Source organism: Lepisosteus oculatus, chromosome 7 (assembly GCF_040954835.1).
Source record: "Lepisosteus oculatus isolate fLepOcu1 chromosome 7, fLepOcu1.hap2, whole genome shotgun sequence".
NCBI lineage: Eukaryota > Metazoa > Chordata > Actinopteri > Semionotiformes > Lepisosteidae > Lepisosteus > Lepisosteus oculatus.
In genome coordinates, this window is record NC_090702.1 from 7048500 (window position 1) to 7071333 (window position 22834).

The following is a 22834-nucleotide window of genomic DNA, read 5'->3' on the forward strand; positions in this document are numbered from 1 at the left end:
TATTTTAGCGTACAGCAGGGGCTCAGTTTTTTTTACAACACAACACGCGTTCACACACAAATATAGAATGAAACAGCTACAGTGGTTATTATTACTTGGTATCCAAAAACTGGAGAGTGGTCAACCTCTTCATTCAAATGTTGTTTCTCTTTGTTTAAAAAAAGAAACACAAGAGTGAAAGTAAAAGAAAAGTCTCATCTTTTTCATCTTGATTTGGATGATTTTGAGCACAATCTCCGATTTATGGCTTTTCATTATGCTGTTAAAAGTAGTAAAATCATTTGGGTACATAGTTTCTCTTCACCAGAATAATTTGTTAACACTTACAAATGATTTGGTATGGACAAGTCTTCATCCTGATTCATCCTGTATCCTGTGCATTTTTGTTATTTATTACACAAGCATGGTATATGTGCTACTGTATTTTGGTGCATTGTTTATCTTTTGTTGATTATATTGTAATGTGAATTGTTATTGTTTAATGCTTAGCATACAGCATAGTTTGTAAAAAAAATTGTCAACAGTTAATGATATAAATGTAATGTTGAGCTTTGCTTTTTGTACAACAGTACAACACCTGTGTTTTGAACACCATGCTTGACATCACGGTGTCATTTATGTATATGATGTTAATGAAAAATGTAGACAGCCGTGTTTGACTTTTAAAGGTGTGATATCAAAGATAAAAATGCTGTTTTTATGCCAGTGACTTCTAGAGAAAAACAACATATTTGTCATTTATGGTTGGTCTTAAAGATGAATGCTTTAATGAATAGATTGTGCCTTGCAGTATTAGAAACCATGCACTTTAATATGTATAATGTCATTAACTTTAATATGTACTGTAGGACCATGCCTAGTGAGCACTCACACACAGCTCTCCAACTCAACTACTTTCATATACCATACATATATCAGTGGTAGCTATCAAATATTGCACCACTTCAGGTTTACGTTAATTTAATCAGAAAAACACTGAAAAGCACTTTAATGGTTTTTCATAAAAGTAGCCCTTACCTGGTGAAATCCAGACATTAATTTGCAGTGCACTGATCACAAGAACAAGAATTACTGTACATTAGTAACAGAGAGAAGTACTGTAGGAAATCCACTGTCTGCAGAAACAATGAAACGATAATGGTTTTTTATTATTTCAAAACAGAAAAGTATGAATTTGTTTTAAAAGATAAATGTTTCCTTAATATTGTGTCACTAATTGTTTCATAGGAATGTGGACATAGGAAGGTGATTAGTGTGGATCTCTAGTGACGGAAAGGGTCATTAGGAGGCAGGTTAAGGGAGAAAGCAGCAAAGCAACATCAAATGACTAATGAGTGGAAGCTCTTAAGCTCTCAAGCTAAGCTAAAGTTTGAATGGTAATATTAATCGCTGCCACTGGTTATGTATTCATACAACCTTTACTATGATGAGCAATGTATTACATTGTTTTCTGTAAATTTGAAAAATAATTCCTAAAAATAATCAGAGGGGATGTATTATTGTTTAAGGAGTTGAAACCTGAATCCTTAAGAAAGAACAAAAACATGTCTTGCACAAACATATAAGATAAAATGTATAAAATGAAAACTAAAAATCTTTTTATATATAATAAAATAACTGTTCAACTGACAGCTTGGGTGTATTTTTTTCCCCTAAATATGACTTGTCTACTCAATATGTTAGATTTATTAATAATGAAATATAAAAATAGTATTTAACAAATGTAATATTCCATTTGTATTCCAGCAGTAATACAAAGATTACTAAATGTATACATAGAGAACCATATTATTATGAAGCAATTCCATCTGGTAAAATATTTTCCTGACATTATATACAGTACATGCATTTTCATCAGTACATTCTGTATATATGTACAGCAAATAGTATACTGTATATACTATATCAGAGGAACAAGTTAAGGTTTATCCCATGCTGAAAAGAGAAGATAAAAAAATACAACGTTTCATCTGTGGAGTCTTCCTCGAGTGTCAACTACAGCATATCGGTACGTTTTCCAAGATTGCACGCAGAAAATCTTTGAAATAACAGTAGCCGAAATACGTATCCGCGTGAATATTAACTATGCTGTGATAATACCTTTCTTATCAGGAATATAAAGGTTATGTTTATAAATCACGAAGATAACAACATAAATATAAAAAAATATGACATTGAATGATGGTACCAGGTTTGGGAGGTTGATATCTGCTCCGGTCGAATGATTGCAAATAGGAAGTTATTGGAATTGTTGTTCATTGTTGATGTCAAAATGTGGACTAAATTAAAATAACGTAACTTAGCAATCATGAAATTGCAGAATTGTCCAGCATCATCTCTATCAGATATTCGTATTGTAAGAGGGATTTTTTTTATCGTTGGCAAAGTTTCAAGCGTAGCCTAGTTTCTTCTGAAAATGGAAACTACAAAGTGAGGAAGCTATTTGCTGTCGGTTTCCAACGCTAGGCTCCGCAGGTGGTCCACAGTAAAAGGGCACATTCTTGGTGCTGGACGGTTTGTCTCTCCGCGGCTGCCGTAGTTGGCGAAGGTCTGTTGCCGAGACGGAGAAGAACTATGGCGGCCGTGGCCCTCCGCTGCCGTCCTGCAGGTGTCCTTTCCAGGTTTTCATGTAAGTCTTCTTCTATTCCCACCTCTGGAACGGTAATGGCCATAGATACCCAGAATAAGAGAAACAGATTTTGAAGGAACATCCTAATAATCCGGTAAAAAATGCTTCGAAAACTGATGCACAGGCCGGTATCTTAGCCTGCCAAATGACCCTCTTGTTTTCTGTGTGACCTACACAGCTACCAAACAAGTAGCACGCAGTGATCGCATTTAAAACTTCTAGTAATCGAGAAACGATATTATTTGGACATTATTTATTTGTATATATTTATACGCTGACATTTTGTCACCTTTATTGCATTGAACGAAAGGTGACTCGCAGTGCAGTGCTGGACAAAAGGACATGCAGACGTATGCAGTGGTGGATGCAGTCTATCCGTGGTCGAATATAAAGATGCAGTGTGTTTTATTTCTTCTTATACTGAGCCCGTTTTTCTGCAGGCGCTGGATCTCCAGGTGTGATATCAGCTGTCTCTATTGTGGTGCAGCAGCGGAAAATCCACCATGCAGTTATCCCCCGTGGCAAAGGGGGGCGCTCTTCCTTCAGTGGAATAGCCGCAACAGTGTTTGGAGCCACAGGCTTTCTCGGCAGATATGTGGTCAATCGGCTCGGTAAGTTAATGTAGCAAATGTTTCTCCTGTGAGGGAAGTTCCTCCGTTGGCCATAACTGGTGTTAAATAATTCAAGTGTCTCAGAGCATTGCATCACATTAGCTGATGCTCTGAGGTGCTTTTCTGTGAGAGGTGAGAGCCTATAGGTCCACCAAGCTGGTTTCTGTTTTTACACACACAAACATGAAATTGAACATTATTATGCTAACATCTTAAACAGTCCTACCTTTGTTCATGCAAATATTTTAAAATATAGACTGCTGCTAATGCTGTCAGGTCAGCTCCTTTATTTCAGGTGAGTTCTTCTGAATTATGAATGAATGAATTATGCTGTTTTAACTGCTGTGTCCTAATCACTGCTCAGTCAGAGATGTCTCTCCTCCAGAGTGCCATGACTTCTTAGTGAGCACACCTGAGCTTTCTGTCTGTTTTTTTTATCTCTAAAATGAATGCCATCTGTGACTCCTCCATGTTTGTGGGGTCTTAAAGTGAAAGGACCTTCTGGGAAGAGTTTTACATAAGAATGTAAGGCTGTGGCCATTTGTCCGTTCTTGATGGTTAGTTTTGAAGTTATGTGAATCAAAAACTGTCCATCCACTCCCTAAAAGAGCCCACAATTTGGGCCTCACCCGCCAAGCTGAAAAACCTGTTCCAGACACCCACAACTCTTTGCGTAATAACGCGTTTGCCTTTCTCAATTTTAAATAAACGTTCCAATTGTGATCATCTAGCCTTGCTTCTGACCATGTGGCTGTGGGTGAAATGTTGCCGGTTCAAATCCCACGGCTGGCAGAGGAATCCTACTCCATTGGGCCCCTGAACAAGGCCCTTCACCCCAGCGGCTCCATGGGCGCCGTATAAATGGCTGACCCTGCACTCTGACCCCAAGCTTCTCTCTCCCCGTCTGTATTCCTGTGCGAAAAGATAAATTCCTAATGCAAGAAATTGTATATAGCTTATTATTATTGGTAATCTTCAGTATTCTTCATTATCCTTGGTAGGTGAGAGTCAGGCTTGTTTGTTTATTTGGACGAAGTGAGTATTTTTTGTGACGTTACAGAGTAACCCATTTGTGATTGCATTGTGTGATTTTTATTATAAAATCTCATTTTTGATTTTATTTTTAGTCGTGTTATGGAGGTGGAGTTTCAAGGAAAAAAACTACTTTGAAAAGTTGCGTAAGGAAAAAACTACCTTGAAAAGTTGCATTCGCCTCTCGATCTTGAAAAAATGAATATAAAGTGCAAACATGCATGTATAAATAGCAAATATTAAGTAAAATGTTAAAATACTTACTCAGTAACTGAGAAGCACTGACATGATTGCTAAAATTGGGGGGGGGAATGTTTAAAGCCAGAATTAAAAAAGAAGGATTCAAATATCACAAATTCTCTTATCGTTATTGCTATCGTTAATCCACCATTAAGTGCAGTACTTCCCTTCCCAGAAAGTAGTTCGGTATTTTCTTGTGCTTGACGTCCTGTGCTGTAATTTTCAGGGCGTGTCGGATCCCAGATTGTCATTCCTCATCGCTGTGACCAGTATGACATCATGTACCTGAGACCCATGGGAGATCTTGGACAAATCATTTTCCTGGTATTCTCTTCTAGACCAGTCATATTACTATTCACAGTATTAGGGAGGGTTGTAGAAGATACAGTACAGGCTTGTGTAAAATAGTCATTGTGTTTATTATGAAATAATTCATAATTATTGTATTGTTCGTAGTGAATTCATATATTGGCAAAGTTCTCAAAAAGAGAATGAATGAAAGTGAATTGCCAGCACATCTAAAGATGCATCTGGTCATAAATCATTTAAACATCAAAGACTCACTTTCCAACTGAAAAAGCTGATTTCACAAGGCGGGGTAAAGATTTTATGTTCCATCTTCTTTTAAACATTAGCCTTTTAGTTTTTGTTTGATGTCTGAGATGAGCACCAAGTTATCTGTTGCAATTGCAAAGCATCTCAAACAATACAAAATAGTGGGATTAGTAAGGCAAATATTTGTAAGTGTTTTATATCCTTAGTGTTCCTTTTGAAACTTGTTGGCCTGTACTACCTACGGCCTTATTAGATAGTGTTAGTCATATCAAATCCTGGTTATAGACAGATTGTTGACCTGTGGTTTATCAAGGCATTGATTCATGTTTAAAGTAGCCTAATACTGGTCATTTTTGTCTAGTCTTTGTAAGTACATTTGTAGTCATGGTTGCTATTTAATACTTTGAAGTAGATTGTCCTCAGTTGCTTTTGTTCCCTCTGCAATTGCTAGAAGCCTAGATAATGAGGTCAGTATTATGGCTAAAGATGCATTAGTATGTGTGCTTAGTATGCTAGCCCAGAAATAGTGAAGTGTCATTTGTTAATAGACTACTTTTATAAGTGATCAAGGCAGGTTTCTTTATACGGACTGCATGCATTGATGCTGCAAAATTCCTCCACAGGAGTGGGACGCCAGAGACAAGGAGTCCATCAGACGTGCTCTAGCGCACTCCAATGTGGTCATCAATCTCGTTGGAAGGGAATGGGAGACGAGGTAATTCAGTTTTTCCCTTACAAAAAGACAGGTTAACCTCATCTCTCGCTCATTTTTCTAAGGACAGCGATGGGCTTTTCTCCTTGAAGATGAGCAAAATTTCCTTCAAAAAACATACATTTAAGATTGGTCAGTAGCAGTTTTTTTACCATATGAGGCGTAAACATTCTCAGATAGTTAGGCAGTTACATGAGCTTAGGGCAGCTGACCAAAACCCTAAATAGCCAAGACACCTGTTCCCTTTCATGGTGCTGAATCAAGCATGTTGCACCTCCACTCAAACGAAAAGACCTTGGAGGAACTGGGAATGCGCAAAACAGCAAAATGATTCTATTTGTTGACTCCTAACAGGTGTAGATTCCCTTACCTCCAATCTATTACTAGAACGATCGAGCCTTTCTGAGTTATCATCCTATTCCTCACCTCGCGACCTTAGTTGGTCTTAATCCTGGTCTCCTGTCTGTCCCTCAAGCTGTCTACACTCTATGGGTGACAGGGCCTTATCCTGCTGTACCTCCAAACCTCTGGAATTTTGTACCGAAAGATATCAGACAGTCACCTTCCCTGAGTTCTTTCAAATCCAGCCAGCAGCCGTATCACTCTGCAGCCCACAACTGGTAACCCACTGAAGCTAAGCAGGTGTGAGCCTGGTCAGTACCTGGATGGGAGACCTCCTGGTTGCTGCTGGAAGAGGTGTTAGTGGGGCCAGCAGGGGGCGCTCACCCTGCGGTCCATGTGGGTCCTAATGCCCCAGTATAGTGATGGGGACACTGTACTGTAAACAGGTGCCGTCCTTCAGATGAGACGTAAAACCGAGGTCCTGACTCTCTGTGGTCTTAAAAAATCCTAGGGCGTTTCTCGAAAAGAGTAGGGGTGTAACCCAGGCGTCCTGGCCAAGTTTCCCATTGGCCCTTACCAATCATGGCCTCCTAATAATCCCCATCTATGAATTGGCTTCATTACTCTGCTCTCCTCTCCACTGATTGCTGATGTGTGTTGAGCATTCTGGCGCACTATGGCTGCCGTCACATCATCCAGGTGGGGCTGCACATTGGTGGTGGTGGAGGAGAGTCCCCATTACCTGTAAAGCGCTTTGAGTGGAGTGTCCAGAAAAGCGCTATATAAGTGTAAGCAATTATTATTATAAAAAATCAGGACACATAACCTTCTTTAGAAGGGCTTTTATTGAACTGACTCTTGTGTCCCTTTGATTTCCTGCACCATTCCAAAAGTTAATTGTAATCTCCCGTCTCCTCTCATTGTGTTTTTTTTCCAGTAATGAGCTTTTTGAAGCCACTTTTAAAGGCACTATATAAGATAGTATAATAAAATGTCAGTATTTTTTTAATACATTCTTGTATTTTTATTGCGTTATAAGGATATAATGTTCAATATTGTTCACGGAACAAAGCATAGCACACAGTCTTCCATAGAATGTGGATTGGGAAATACTTCCCTGGTTCTTGCCTGTCTGTTTAAGATTCTGCCCTCCCGGTTTTTAAAATTCAAAATGGGCTTTGACGGCATATTTGTTTTGTCTTGAAAAATATACCTTGTGCCTAGTCCTTGATTTATCTTAAATCTTCCTAATTCTCTCCCTTGGTTTAATTCTCCGTAAAGGCATTTTAGCTTTGAGGACGTCCATGTGAACATCCCGAAACAGATCGCCAAGGCTGCCCGAGAAGCTGGTATCGAAAAGTTTATCCACATGTCTCACCTCAACGCTGACATCCGCAGCCCCTCCAGATATCTGAGGACAAAGGTGTGTGATGTGTCTGAATGCTTCCGTTCACAGTGTGTACCCAAACGTTACAAAATCTGATAACTTACTCCTACTGAAAGATTGGTGGAGGATGGTGGAGCATGATTATGTGACAAAATACTGTGATTTTTCTAAGACCTTGAGATGCATCTGCGGTATACTATATGTTGTTTTATATATTAGTTAATACTGAAAAGTTATCTTTTTGTGATTCATTTTTTTTTGTTTTAAGGTTTGCAAAAGCAGTATGTTTCCCCTAGACGGACTGATATTTGCTTACTTCAAATCTTCTGTACAAAATCTTTTAATGTAATGGTACAAAAACCTTCAGGGCACATCAAGGTGATGTACTCTTTAGTGTTTAGTTAACTATATTTTATAATATTGGCTCAATAGGCTGTTGGAGAAGCAGTTGTGAGAGAAGAGTTCCCTGATGCAATAATTATGAAGCCATCTGAACTGTTTGGGAGAGAGGACCGATTTTTCAACCATTTTGCAAGTTAGTATTTTGTTTCTGCCAAGAATTTTTGTTTCTGCCGAGTTTTTAATTGTTGTATCTTGTGAGTTAACAAATGTAGCTTTTATCACCTGTTGTTCCTGTGATTTTACATGGTCTTGCATTAAATCATTTGTTTTGTATTGTGGGGTTGTCATTTGGAGCAATCAAATTAGATAAAACTGAAGTACTTGGTATTTAGATAGCATAACAATAACTTAAGTATTTAATAAGTGTAGAAATAAAAATGAACTTTGTACACCCAATTGGAAAAAAATGTATTTGTTTAATACTTCTATCAATTTTTTGTATGCCTTTAAACTTGAGATTTACTTCATTATACGAAACTGATGACAAACCTAGACAAGCCGACATTACACAAGCAGGCAGATCTTTTATTACTTGTGAATCAAAATAGTTGGGTAAAAAAATAAGACAATCTCTGATGACATTTCTTAAAACATAATGGAAGTGTACACCTGCTCTCCCAAGTTCTTTTCTTTGGAAATATTTAGGACTAATTTTATGGCAGGGATTGAACAGGGGAAGGAGCTGTGTGTTAATCGTACGATCCCGAGAACCAAAATGCTCTTTTTGATCAAGGAAATAGCTCGACGTCATATCATCTGCAAGTGTAAATGGCGAATATTGAAAACCCTTATTGAACATGTTTCTTACACCTTCTGTATGATTTCTCTTAACAGACATGCGTTGGTTTGGCAAGGCAATACCACTCATTGCTAGGGGGAAGAAGACCGTGAAGCAGCCCGTTTATGTAGGTCTTTTTATCCAGTTGGTCTTTTTTGTTACCTGCCTATAAAATAGAAGGTTTTCAGCCATTGAGATGTTTCTCCTGTTCAGGTTGTGGATGTAGCCAAGGCCATTGTCGGCGCGATTAAGGACCCCGACTCCAATGGAAAAACCTACGCTCTTGTTGGGTAGGATCCAGCTCTAGTGTGCATCTTATACACTTGATTTAAAAAGAAAACATTTGGAAGAAAACGTGAGAAAAAGAAAGCTGTGTGGAAATGCATTGCCTGTATGGAAAACCTTCAGTTACTGTACAGCTATTGTATGACTTTCGTACAGATATCCAGCCTACAAGTTGGAAAGCTCGTCTAAAATCCAGCTCATTTCCTTATTATAAATTTCTGAAAGCTCCTGAAAAGAAGTAGTAATCTGCAAGTTATTAATATGCAACAAAAACGAATAAAAACTTTGATCTTTTTACCAATTTGAAAATCTTTGTAACAAATTTTCGGTTACGTTTTGTTATATGGCGTGGCAACGTTTTTGTAACTTCACAGGAACCTGTGGGAGGTAAAGCAACTTTCCTTTTGCTGGGAAGTTCATTTTTCGGCTAGACCCTTGTATGCAAGATTGTAAATATTAATAGTTCAAAATGGCTTGCGATAGCAGCCAAACATGACTTCAACCCTGTCAAATTTCTTGACAATTAGCGATACCGTGTTTATACGGAAGAACGGTTTATTCTTGATAATGCTGTAGGAAGCAAAGTACTGCGATAGTCATACTGTTACAATATTACTTTTCCAGCATGCGGCCCTGTTCAGGATATAAGAGTTAATACCTATTATTTTACAGCCCCAACAGATACCTTCTTCATGACCTGGTGGAATACGTTTATGCTGTGGCTCACAGGCCTTTTATATGCTACCCAATGCCACGTCCTTTATATCAGTGAGTAAAAACCCTTTAACTATCATGAAATTCCCTTTTTTCTCACTTCAGACGGGTGTGCACGTGACCTGCATTCTCAAATTCACTGGCAGTTCCAGTTGGAAGAATACGCTTTGATTTTTTTTTCCATTGACCTTAAAATACCTCCTCAAATGAGTCATAACCAACGTTTTTAGTTTCGTTTTCTCAGGACGACCTAAGAGTGAGAATAGTTCGAATGAGAAATTTGTCAGAAGAAGCGAATTAACAAATTGTCCTGCCTTGGCAGGGACAGTTGTGTGTACAGTAAGAGATAAGATAAGATCACTTTATTTTCCATATACAAATTCTTGCGTTAGGAATTTGTCTTTTTCGCATACCCCAGCTTGCTCTCCATGAGACACACAGGCACACAGACAGGGAGAGAAGCTTGGGGTCAGAGCGCAGGGTCAGCCATTTATACGGCACCCCTGGAGAAGCTGGGGTTAAGGGCCTTGCTCAGGGGCCCAACGGAGTAGGATTCCTCTGCCGGCTGTAGGATTTGAACCAGCAAGCTTTCAGCCACAGGCGCAGATCCTTAGCCACAGAGCCACTGCTGTCAGTTTGTGCAGAAATTCAGTTCAGCTGTATCTGTAAACCGTTTATAAGAACAGGGTTAGTTTTAGTGATGAAGTGGGAATCTTGCCTTTTCTAAAGAAAGCTCCACCGCTAGAAGACTTAACACTGTGTTCATCTAGGATTCGTAAGAATCCTATTCTTATGCCTTTTTAACTCAGGTCTTGATTATTGTTATTATTCAATGTAGTACATGATCAGAATGAACTGGAGCATTTATATCGTGTCTGGCTTAATCTACATTTTGAACCACAGGTTGAAATTATGCTGCCTACAATTTAACCAGATGTTTATTTAATATGTTTCTGTTCCGGAAAAAAAGTCATATTTCGCTGCATTGTGTAAGTTCTAATTTATGACAAAAGCAACAGTGTACAATAATGTGTTGTGCAGTATATGATGTAAGCCAGAATGCCATTTATAGGCATAACTTCAAGTTCCCCACATATTGGTTTGTCTTTTTATATGACAGTTTATTTACATCTTGTCATTCCTTCTTGAGTAACAGCACTGTGTGCTAGTACACTCAAGCAATTTTTTTGGTCTGAAAAATATATTTTTTCCTCGCCACCAAGTCAGGTGAACTACAATCTTTGTTAATAGAATTGAGTAATATAGTCATATGTAATAAAGACTAAAGAGTATTTATAAGAACTGCACAATAGGCTGTATAATTCATATGAGACACTGCAAACAAACTGGCATCTCTTTAGAGATGAGAAAAAGGCCAAAATAAAAAAGAGTGGCACCCCTGGTAATTTATTGATGGCGCTTAAAAAGAGCTGAAGCTTAACTGGCCAAAAAAACTGCTACCGAACAAGTTGTGAAATGCATTGAGGAAAACCACCAGCATTAATTGGAAAGAGCTATGAGGAAATTTTACAAACAGGGATGTTTGTTTTGCGGGAGCTGTTACAGACCTGGTTTTTCTACTTTCTGTTATCAGCTGGAGAAGGTGTGGAAGCTTGCAATAATAAAACACTAGAAGTGTTCTGCAGTTAAGATTTCAGTACTGTATAGGTTTCTTACCATTTTCATTTTTGTTATCGTTTCATCTTAAGGAAGAATGTGTATGGTTGAACAAGATCCTGATGACATTTAGTACCCTGTATTTTATTCTTACTTTCCCAAGTGAAGCTGAGAGTAAGATCTGGTTGCAGGGAGTGCTGTGTTTTTTTTAATATACATTTAGAATGGCCAGTTTTTTTTTTTTGTTATACCTACCCAATTTTGAATGGCCAGTGGTGTTTTATCATGTCTTGGCTATGGCCACACATAGTGGCACAGCAGGAAGTAAATACTCTAACCCTACTCCAATTCAGGGTAAACACAATTTTGACTCTTACAACCCACTTGAGTGCAATATGTTTTGTGATGTGTTATACTGTACATGTGCAATGTTTTTCTTATTTTTTTAAATAGAATCATGTGCAATCTTTTTCTTTTCTTTTTTTTTTGGTTTGCATTCTATTTAAATGTACAGGAGTGCTGGGTGTCCACAAATTTCCCACAGAGGACAATAAAGTCTTATCTTCTAAATTATGCCCCATCACGGTCCTGGTCACAGTTGTCTAGTGACACTAGACTAGTGTCTAGTCACTTTACCAGCCACAGAGGACATTGTTGACATTGACCTTATAAGTCTGCAGCAGATCACATTTCATTTTTTTTATTTTGTTTTCTATTAGTCACTCCACTCATTTTGCCTGTTATGCTGACTACCACCATAACCTTTTCCAGCTATGCATGCTCTGCTTCACAGCCTAGGTGTGTCAGTATCAAACATGGGTCATATTTCTAGCCAGTGGGGAATCATGCAGTTGGTAGAGCACCATGCACTAACCTGGGATAGGACTGTGATGTGATTAGAAGGCCAATGCACCTGTAGGATTTTCATTTCATTTCAAATACTACTAAATACATCTATCTTCTGTTGTTTCTGCGATTTCTTATTTGATAAGTTTGTTCTTTGTAATATTAGTTCATTTGAGCTTAAAAATGAAATATATAGCTTGGGGTCTCATATGTTTCATACCTGTTCTACTTTTTCAGTAAAACAAATAATTACCAGAAAAGCACATGTACTGAAATTATACTGATTTTAGTATGTGATGTTTTCTCTTTATTGTCAATTTAAATGTAATAAACAGCAATATTTTTGGGGGAAAAGGAAGAGTAGTTACTAGTTACACACTCCATTTTTATTTCAAATGTTTTAGTTTTCTAAAATTGGGCCTAGTGTGAGTATGTGTGTGTACCCTGCCTTGCTCCTGTTGCTTGCTGGGATAGACTCCAGCTTCCCTCCAAGACACTGTAGTGGGATAAAGCTCTTAGAAGATGGGTGGATGATCGGGTTTTCTAGTAGATATACTGATTAAATTACACTTCTGTCTGGCATAGACATAGGGTTATTTTTAGAAGTTGGATTTCAGGCACACATACGAGTAAGAGTGCTCATATATATCCCGGTGAATTTGTAATAAAAGTTCGTAATCGATCCAGCAAACCCGTATATTTGTTTGGAAAAAAAAGTTTTTATTTGCCCTCAGCACCATTTCACATGTAGACCTTTTTTTTTTCTTTTCAAGTTTGGTTGCGGGATTTTTTGAGCTCAGTCCCTTTGAGCCATGGACGACTCGGGACAAAGCAGACAGGGTACGTATCGCACAGTTTCGGTTGCATTCCTCAGTAATGGACACAGCACATCGGAAAGGCAATTTTTCACTCTAAAAAATATATACGTATTCTCCTACTGTAAACCAAGCACACAAATATTGAAATAAAAGCTAAAATCTAAAGCCTGGATTTGCTTTGGGTCCATCATGGTGCACAAGGTCAGATCACAAACACAAACGTGTTTAATATTTATCAGCATGTCTCGGTATCTAGATTTATTAGACAGTGTCCCGATGTGCACACTTGTGGTCTTGCACCCTTCGAATGCGCAAGTCTGCGAGGACTTGGGGTGTCGCATTTCTAAAATTGTGTTTCACAAGGGTTCTCACGAGCAACCCCAACGCGCCCTTCTCTGAAGTCCACATCGGAGCAGACTTTGCTGAACAGGATCACGCCCACTATCTTGCAGAATGGTGGATGTTTCAGTTTCTATCAAAGCAAAGAGATTGCTGTGGAGAAAAAAATATTCATGTGTTAGTGAGATTGTACTTTTTTACAGTTTTAAAACTCACAATATTATGATGTAAAAACAAAATTTAATTAGGCTACTTTAGACTCATAATGTGGCCATGTCCCAGTAAGTCCTTACCCCTTCCTCCAAGTCTGCGCTTCTGTGAATGTAGCGCAAGTATGGACTTCAAGTATTCAAGGGGTCATCGTTATAAAAAGTTTAATGGGACACCCTCCATTAGTTAAATATCAGTGTTGTGCATTTACCATGCTAACATAACAGCAGGCTTGTGGTTCTAAGGCAGGTCACAACAAATTTACTCTTTCTGTTTGCCCTGGTTATAATTGATTTGAATAGTCATAGTTTCTGATTTTTAGACCTACTTTTATTTTCAGTGTGAATGTGTCATTCCAGCACACACTCACTTCTGAGAAAGCTCCGCTGAGGATAAACGTGAGCTCCAGAATTTTGGGGTTACTCTAGCTAGGAATTGGGATAATTTAATTGAAATGTACCCCTTTATTTCCTCTTAATGAGCTCCAAGATTAACAACACACTATAGAAACAGGGTTCACCAGTTTTGACCTCTGAAAGACTTTCTGTATGACCAGCTTTTGATTTTTGCCCCATCTGTGCCATTTTAACTGAAGTCCTCTGGTCCGTCTTGCAGTTTCACACGACGGACATGAAGTTCCCCGCCTTGCCAGGCTTACAGGACCTGGGCATCGTGCCAACGCCCGTGGAACAGAAGGCTATAGAAGTCCTGCGCCGTCACCGTAGGTACCGCTGGCTGGAGGCGGAACTGGGAGAGACCAAACCAGCCAAGACTGTCAACTTCTGAAGTCACACTGAAGCCATTGTCGTAGTTTGATATCCATTTTACCGCAGAGAATCAAAGTGTCCGTGTTGCATTTTCTGTATATAAAAATCTAAAATAATTAATAAAAGCTCTTTAAAACCTATACAAAATGGTAGCGATTTATTTGTCATTTACAATGTAGTTTTTAGATGGTTTATTGTTAGACAAGCAATTAAACCGATGCAGACCTGACTTCGGCTCCTGTGATAAGTTATAAGATGAGCTCAAGAGTCTCTATGAGTCGTGGGTTTTATGACAAATGGGGACGGAAATAATCTGTCCAAAATGTTGCTAAAGTTGTCTGGCCAAATTGGCAGAGAGCGTGTATCTGTGGTTACTAACTGGGTAAGTCTTGATATGAAAGTACTTGGATTATGCATTTCTCCCAAAGCTGATTGATTTATCCATAGCTGGCTTGAGGATTTGTGAATCTGTACAAGCTACTTTTCACTTTCACTTTACAAATTCATATGTCTAAGAAGACATTAATGAAGATTTAATGTAAGGGAAGAAATAAGCACTGCTAATGCTGGTGATGAAGATGGGAAATATTAACCGCTTTGGGGGAGGGGGGTAGCATAGAAATCTCATTTCTAGCAACAGCAATTGAACTTTAAACGATGCATGCTACAGACCGTCTTGCATATTATTAGAAGAAACTTACTGTATTGAGTTTCTATCAGTAGTAATGCTGTCCAAAGTTTTTACCTTATTTTTAATGTACTGTACTAATATCTAATGTCTCTATTGGGCTCCCAATATAAATGATGGGCAAATATTAAAATGCCGCTTGATTTTCTGCATCAAAACCAACTCAGCAAAGCTTCCATACATTGGTCTATAATTTATTACTTTGTGTTGTTTCACATATATATCTACTGTATAGACACTAAAGCCCCTTCTTTCAATTTAGGATGGTGATATGTGATTCACTGCTGGTTATTTCTAATAACAGTGATCTGATATCTAAATCGATTACCCTTGTGATCAGACACACACACAGTGGCTTACGAAAGTATTCACCCCCTGGGATTTTTCATGTATTATTCTCTTAATATGGAATCACAATGTGTTTAATTTGTTTTTTTTTTACAATTGATCAACACAAAACACTGCATAATATCAAAGTGAAAACTAAATTCTTCCTCCAAAAGCATGTGCAATCAGTTATTTACTGTTTCATATTTATAGGTAATTTAGGAGGATCGATAGAATTTTTTTTTCATTTAAATCCCACTTAAATACATTATGATTCCATATTGTAAGAAAGAAAATGTGAAAAAGTTCGAGGCTGAAGACTTTTGATGGACTCTGTAAATCTTTGAAGACTTTCCTGGAAGACACTATGAATGGCGTACTGTACGGTTTAGCATTGGACATTGTTATAAGTGTTGCTGACGTTATTTGCAGGTCTATGTGTCTACCAGAATATCTACCAGGATGTTAGGCAATTGGTCATATGCTGCGTTGTTTATGCAAATATTCCTTTGCAGGATGTACTGTGGATATTTGACTTAGATAACAGAGAGCTGGGTTTCCACTGTGCAGTGTTCAGTTCATTTAAAAGCTTTGTTCCATTTCAGTTTTCTCATTTTGTACTGGCTCTCTGCTGTTGTGTTGGCCCCCCTTTTGTGTGTATTGTTGGTTATATTCTTATGAATGGTCCTTGCCAAAGATCTTACTTACTGAGATCTTCAAATTGCCGATATATTTTTTAAATAATGCTATTCATCAGAGGGTTTAGGGTTGCCATACAGCTCTGGGGTCAATGGCTTTATTCCAAACTGGGTTGTCTCAGCACAAGATTGGTGAACATGCTGCACAAGTGATGTTCAGGCACATCTTCTGTAGCTGTGGGTACTGACTGCTGTACTGTGTGCTGGCTTTTTGTACTCTTGACACACTCGGCATGTCTTCTGACTTTCACCAGTGATGTTATAACTCATAGGACTTCAGAAAACAGGTTATTTGATGTGAGCAAAAAAGTACAAACCACTATGTACTTCAGTTAGAGCACAATGTAGTGTGTTTCCTGTAATTTCTTTCTTTCACATCTTTAGATGTGGATTAAGAATGAGAAAACAGAAAACGAATGGATCTCACTTTACCAATACTATCTACAAAACATCAAAAACTACAATGGAGCACCAGACTGAGCATTCAATTTATTTTTATATAGTGCTTTTCACAACAAGGTTGCCCAATACTTTATGACCAATCACTGGGAACCTTCCGGAGGAATTCCAAGTCTGCTTTTTGTAGTTACCTACAGCAGATAATGATTCATGTACAAGTTACAGAGCTTCATTAAAAGTTTAATAAAACAGAGCTGGATTGGGAAATCTCTGCCGTGTCCTTACCTGTTGTTTTGAGAGGCTGTACTCACATTCTAAAAAATACGTCATCACATAATTGAAAGTTCTCCACGTTGGCCTCACAGTACAAGACTGCTGAACACGTTGGCTGTGTACTCTCACAAAACTATTGGCCGTGTCTCTCTACATCAGAGAAAGCAATGCTGTGCCATCACCAGTACTTTACTTACGCTGTAAGCAGTACATCTGCTGTAGCTGAGGCTGTCAAATGACACTGATGCAATCCCACATTCAATTCAATTTATTTTCAGATAGCACCTTTCACAACACGGTTGCCCCAAGGCAAGCGACCATACATGTTGTGAATACAGAGCACAAAAACCAGAAGACAGTGGAGGAGAGGAACCAAAAACTCCTTAGTAAGAAGAAAAAAAACCTCTAGGGGTCCAAGGTCAACTGGCTGCCCAGCCCCTTTGGGCATGCTAACATTATACAATTTTTAAAAAAAGGAAAAAATGAATAAAGGTATTAATCCATCCATCATGTCTTCTGTATGTCAGTGCTCTATGCAGATCTCTGTAGACCAGCAAAATCCTGCTAATCAAGTGAGAAGGGCCTACTGTACTGTGAAGTCATATTTCACCGATGTGTTCTGCTCTGTCTGCTTCTATTCTTTCTGTTGAGATGTAATGAGATCAATGAGAGAAGACAATCATGCTTGTTTTGCAGAATTAGTCATGATCGTGGAGCTGCTGAACCGTGGAGTGAGGAATTCTAAAAGATCTAGCGAGTGTAGTTGTTTTTCATTTTCAAATGATTTTCACTGCAAAAAATGTGACCCTCTTTTTTGGGGGAATTTAGGATACCCAATTCTTTCCAGTTTCTCATGTAGCAAGGGTGAATAAATAAAGTGTAGGAAGATACCACAGGCCCAACCACCTTTGAGCCACTCAACTTTTTAACACATCACAGGCAACACAGCTCTGTACTTGATCCACCAATGACTGGCGGAGGGACATATCCCTTACTGACCACACTGAGCCTAGAAGCAATTTTGTGCAGGCCATCCTGAGAGAGCAGAGCTGTACCTTGTACTACAGATCAGTCAAAGGGGAGGTCCAAATGTGATGGCTGGGGCAAGATCGTCCAGTCACAACAGTCCACTTTTAGTGATTGATAGTAATCTCCCTGCAAATCTACATCAATCAAGTCCTGGGACCTCATTTGCTGCCCTTCCTGTGAACGCATCATGATGGGATGACTTTCCAGCAGGATAACATGCTTCAGCATCCTGTTTGTATAACAACAGTTTTCTTGGAAGAGGAGAATGTGACAGTTACATTATGGATGCCTTAACTGCCAAATTTGAGCCCTGTTCAACCTTTGTGGGACAAACCAAAGCCAGCAGCTATATCATCCTGCAGCTCCCAGCTGACACCCCACTGAAGCTCAGCAGGTGTGAGCCTAGCCAGTATCTGGGTGGGAGACCTCTTGGGAAAAACAAAGGAAGCTGCTGGAAGAGATGTTAGTTGGGTCAGTAGGGGGCGCTCACCCTGCCGTCTGTGTGGATCCTATTGCCCCAGTATAGTGAGGGGGACACTATACTGTAAAAAGGCGCTGTCCTTATTAGATATAAAACTGAGGTCCTGACTCACTGTTATCATTAAAAACCCCAGGGCGTTTCTCGGAAAGAGTAGGGGTGTTACCCTGGTGTACTGGCGCAATTTCCCTTTACCAATCATGGTCTCCTAATAATCCCCAACTATGAACTGGCTTCATTACTCTGTTCTCCTCCCCTCTGATAGCTGGTGTGTGGTGAGTGCACTGGTGTAGTATCCAGGTGGATGCTGCACACTGGTGGTGGTGGAGGGGAGTCCCCAGTACCTGTAAAGCGCTTTGAGTGGAGTGTCCAGAAAAGCCCTATATAAGTGTAAGCAATTAAACATGGAAGGATGTGTGTCATCTAGGGGTCAGAAACCGAGGCTTTATGAGAAGACATGGACATGAGACCACAAGGGTGTCTGTTGAAGTCACTGAGTGTTCAGTTTTATGGTGACTAAATAGAATGGGACTCTGGTGGACTAATTATTTGTTAATTGCATGGAATTAACAATAAAAATATGGTAGGGGTGACAGTAGCCAAGTTCACTTTCACCTCAGCTCCAATAATGTTTAATCATTCCTGACATATACTGTAATTTCCTAAAGAAGTAAATAAATATAAGTACTATATCTAGCTTTTTCATCTTCAGCTGAAACCAAATTCAGCTGTTTTTTTTTATCCCACTTTTGTAGCCACCCTTTAGATCACCCCTCACTCTTCTTCAGACAAGCAGGTTAAGCCAAATCCTACAATGAATAAACATTTTGATACATTTAATTCTTGAGTTGTTGATATTCCTCGTGAAATGCCAAGTTGGTGTATTTCAAGTCTTTACAACACAGTAAAGGGCTGAACTGGCACTTGGGTTATGGTTAAGTGCTTGTCCAAGCAGCATTATTATGAAAGAGAGCACATTTCCTGAAGAGGGTGCAGCATGTGATGTGTGTGATTCTGTTCCTTTCTGCTTGGAACCATGAAAGCCAGGGCTATTGTCAGAGCTGTATTGTGTGAATACTGAACTATTGGCTTTTTGTACATCTTGCTGGCCACCTGCACTTTTAAAGGAAATACAGCTTTGACTGTTTTCTCTTTAATCCTAGGTTTGACTTGGTCATGTACTTTTAGAGAGTGGGATACGCCTAGGCCTGCCTAAAACAAAGAAGGAGTGTATTTAAGATGGAGGAGAGGTGGCACATTTTACACAAAGGATTTACACAATTAACACAGACAAAGCTTGTTTCTGAACTGTGGGAGAAAACCCAAATACTTGGAAAAAACCACACGTGGAAACAGGGAGAGCACACAAACACCGCAGCGTAGACAGACCAGTGTGGAATTGTACTCAGGCTTTAAGAACTGTAAGGTAGTAGCACTAACTAATATAACATCCAGATTTGAGTTCAGATATGTTAAATTCCCAGCCTCTCTCACTCTCACTCTCACCTCACCTCTCACCTATGATCTGAACCTCACAGTGCCTTATTCCTTTCTTTCTTTCTTACCAAAAACCCAAACACACATTGAAAATCTACCTCTACCATACATGTCAAAAGCTCACTCCCCATAATTTCTATCCCTTTATTTACGAGAAGCGCCCTGGGATTTTGAATGACCACAGAGAGTCAGGACCTCGGTTTTACGTCTCATCCGAAGGACGGCACCTGTTTACAGTATAGTGTCCCCCTCACTATACTGGGGCATTAGGACCCACATGGACCACAGGGTGAGCACCCCCTGCTGGCCCCACTTACACTTCTTCCAATAGCAACCTTAGTTTTTCCCAGGAGGTCTCTCATCCAGGTACTGACCAGGCTCACATCTGTTGAGCTTCAGTGGGTTACCAGTTGTGAGTTGCAGAGTGATATGGCTGCTGGAGTTGATACAGAGGCTAGGATGAATCGAGCTTGTGCACTGAAACACAAAAAAACATGTAGACATTACACTCAAATACTGCAATGAACAAAACATGCCCACAGCCAGCTACAGTGTAATGTTAATTGTTGGGGGAAAAACGTTGAAACAGAGCCTTAATAATTTTATTTCTCTTCATATTCTCTTCATCCAATTCCCTCTCATTAATGTATTTCATTGTGCTGTACTGCAAATGTACATTCTCCATTCTGTTTTTTATTCAGAATGACTGATGATGGTGGGTACCCTTTAGGATGCTGAAGTCTTGATCTCTCCATCTTGCATCATGTCCTGCAAGATGTGTCACAAATTCCTTCAGCATTTAATATTTTTGTTTCATTAGAATATACTTTGTAATGAAAATTACTTATGTAATCACCTGCTGAATTAATATTTTTTTCTATAATAAAAAGATCCAAGGCTAGAAAGAATTTAAAAAAATATACAAGAATCTGAAATCTCCCTCTATAGTTAAGTATCATGGTATTTAAAGTTTTTTTCCTGTTAACTTGGTGCAAGCCTATACTATATGTGAAAAAATATAACTAAAAGAAAGAAAATGACCAGTAACATGATGTTGAAATACAGGTTAGAAACTCTACGAGTGAGATAAAAGCAATATATTGCAATAGGAGCTCAAACCAATATTAAGAGGTTCTTCAAATCCTGTACTACAGCAGACAATTAAAAGAAATGGAAGATGTGTCTAAGTTACAATGGATTCACGGTGTGTCAGCCTTAGATCAGAGCCCTTATCATTTCCAAGCTAGACTCAAGAACAGTTAGCTGAGAGTCACTACCCAAGCAGGAGAGCAAATCAGAGACCTGCATAGCCAACATTAAAACTGTCTGCAACAGCTTCAAGAAACATTCTGTTAAACTTCATACATCTGCCCTTAGGGGCACTCAATTGGTCCTTGATAAGAACTGTTTGTTTCCCTGGACTCCAGCTACAGGCTGTGTATTCGACAAGGCTGATATCGAGGGGAATGATTCGGCTCTCATGGGTGTTCCCCTGGGTAACCTGTATTTCTAGGGAAGACATGTACGTGTTATATGATTCAGAGTTTATTTTTTCTTGCTGTTGTTTGCTTTAACTTTTAAAACTTAGTTCAGTTTTGAATTGTTTATTTTACAGCATCTTAATTTATTTTACAGGGACATTGGTAAAAATAAATAAGGATGTTTATAATATAATAAAAAAACAGTTGGCTTTTAAGAATATGAAAACAGTGGGTGAGTTCTGCAGAACAGCAGAATTTGCCTTGCTATCAAATCTTTGTTGAAACAACACAGACGTTGACATTTAATGTTTTGTGATCACTGGGAAAACTGAACGTACTGTACTGTACAACACATTCTATTGACAATAACTTGAATACTCTATTTTGCTTGTCAAGTTAAATGTCTTTGTTATTGTAAGCATTTATGTAACTGAAAAACATTTATATTTCTTGATAGTTGCATAAAAAATACCATGTAAATTTGAAGAAGGGAAGAATTAGAAGATCACCTTGTTTTTATACCAGAAGATTAAAAACAAGAACTGTGTATTTTGTTGCAATTTTAAAGGTTCTCACTGATGAGCTTTTTTTATGAGCAGGATTTTTTTTAATTATTAGCTTTTCTATGGACCTCTTTATCTCTCTCTTCAAAATTGTATTGGTTTGACACATACATCTGAAAAGGAGTTAACAAGGAAACATATAATAATGCTTACTGTAGGAGTCCATCAAAACTCAGGAACAGAGTCTGTAACCTGTGTGTACTGCACATATTCAGGTTGGTCTGGGTCTGTATTGGTAAACATTTTGAACCATATATCAAAATAAAGGACACAGGGTGTTTGTCATTACATTCAGTTGGGAATGTTTTTGATAAACCAAGAATTAAGATTAATCAAAATGGAAATAATTCTCAAATAAAAAGCAGAAAATGTCTTTCCTCACATAACCTTTATCCTCTAATTATTGTTGTTACTGAGAAAATGTGTTTATGAATGGAGAATAATGATAAAATGCTGGGAGAAATCACAATATTTATATTTCACGTCAAAATACCCCATTTGGTAAAATAAAATAGATACATAGACCAGACGTACATCATGAGTAGAGAGAAAAGAAAATAATTTATGGGTAATGAAAGCCTTTCCTCCTTCATAGACCGGAGCTACTGTACAGACCTTCCAGGTAAATAGAGCACTAAAGGCCATAAAGTAAGGAAATGTTGTCTCTTAATTGTGTAAATATTTATTTCCTTCTTGTAGTATCTACCAGGCCCTCAGCCAAGCAGGTAAACCCGAGTTTTCAAATCTATTTGAGCATGTGTAGACCTTCTCCCAGACCTTAAAGCGCTCTTTCTGGAGCTGCTCCTGCTAGGATCTATACTAACAATAAACCCGATACAAATGTAACCTGTTGTAATCATTTTCCTGACATACTGTACTGTAAGAGAATGCATAACTGTCTTCTCACATGGTTTTACAACCTACCTGTAATTCCGTTAAGAATGCAGAAGGCGTTATGGATAAGGTTTGAAACGCCTGATGAAACCTGTGTTCCGTTTAAAGACATTGATTCCTGACCAACAGCAATAATCAATACAACCACTGACTAAGGAGAGCATCTGTAGACATACAGTAGACAGTACAAGCAGTTCTCTTCATTGGTTCAGTTAAGACTGAG

General features: G+C 38.6%; 1 protein-coding gene and 1 long non-coding RNA gene across 2 annotated transcripts; one reads left to right on the top strand and one right to left on the bottom strand.

The window, feature by feature from the left end:
• Window positions 1-2519: 2519 nt before the first annotated feature.
• On the top strand, window positions 2520-14431 carry ndufa9a (NADH:ubiquinone oxidoreductase subunit A9a). Its single transcript, XM_006633678.3, has 11 exons — window positions 2520-2629; window positions 3070-3240; window positions 4739-4836; window positions 5691-5782; window positions 7403-7544; window positions 7941-8043; window positions 8745-8815; window positions 8902-8978; window positions 9646-9741; window positions 12924-12990; window positions 14133-14431. Exons 1-11 carry the CDS (start codon window positions 2575-2577, stop codon window positions 14301-14303), a joined length of 1143 nt encoding a protein of 380 aa, XP_006633741.1. The 5' UTR covers window positions 2520-2574; the 3' UTR covers window positions 14304-14431.
• Window positions 12850-17819, bottom strand: LOC138240810 (uncharacterized). The gene is made up of 2 exons (XR_011190055.1): window positions 17725-17819; window positions 12850-13460 (listed from the first exon to the last, which is right to left on the bottom strand). It is a non-coding gene; the product is annotated as an uncharacterized lncRNA (long non-coding RNA).
• Window positions 17820-22834: the final 5015 nt, after the last annotated feature.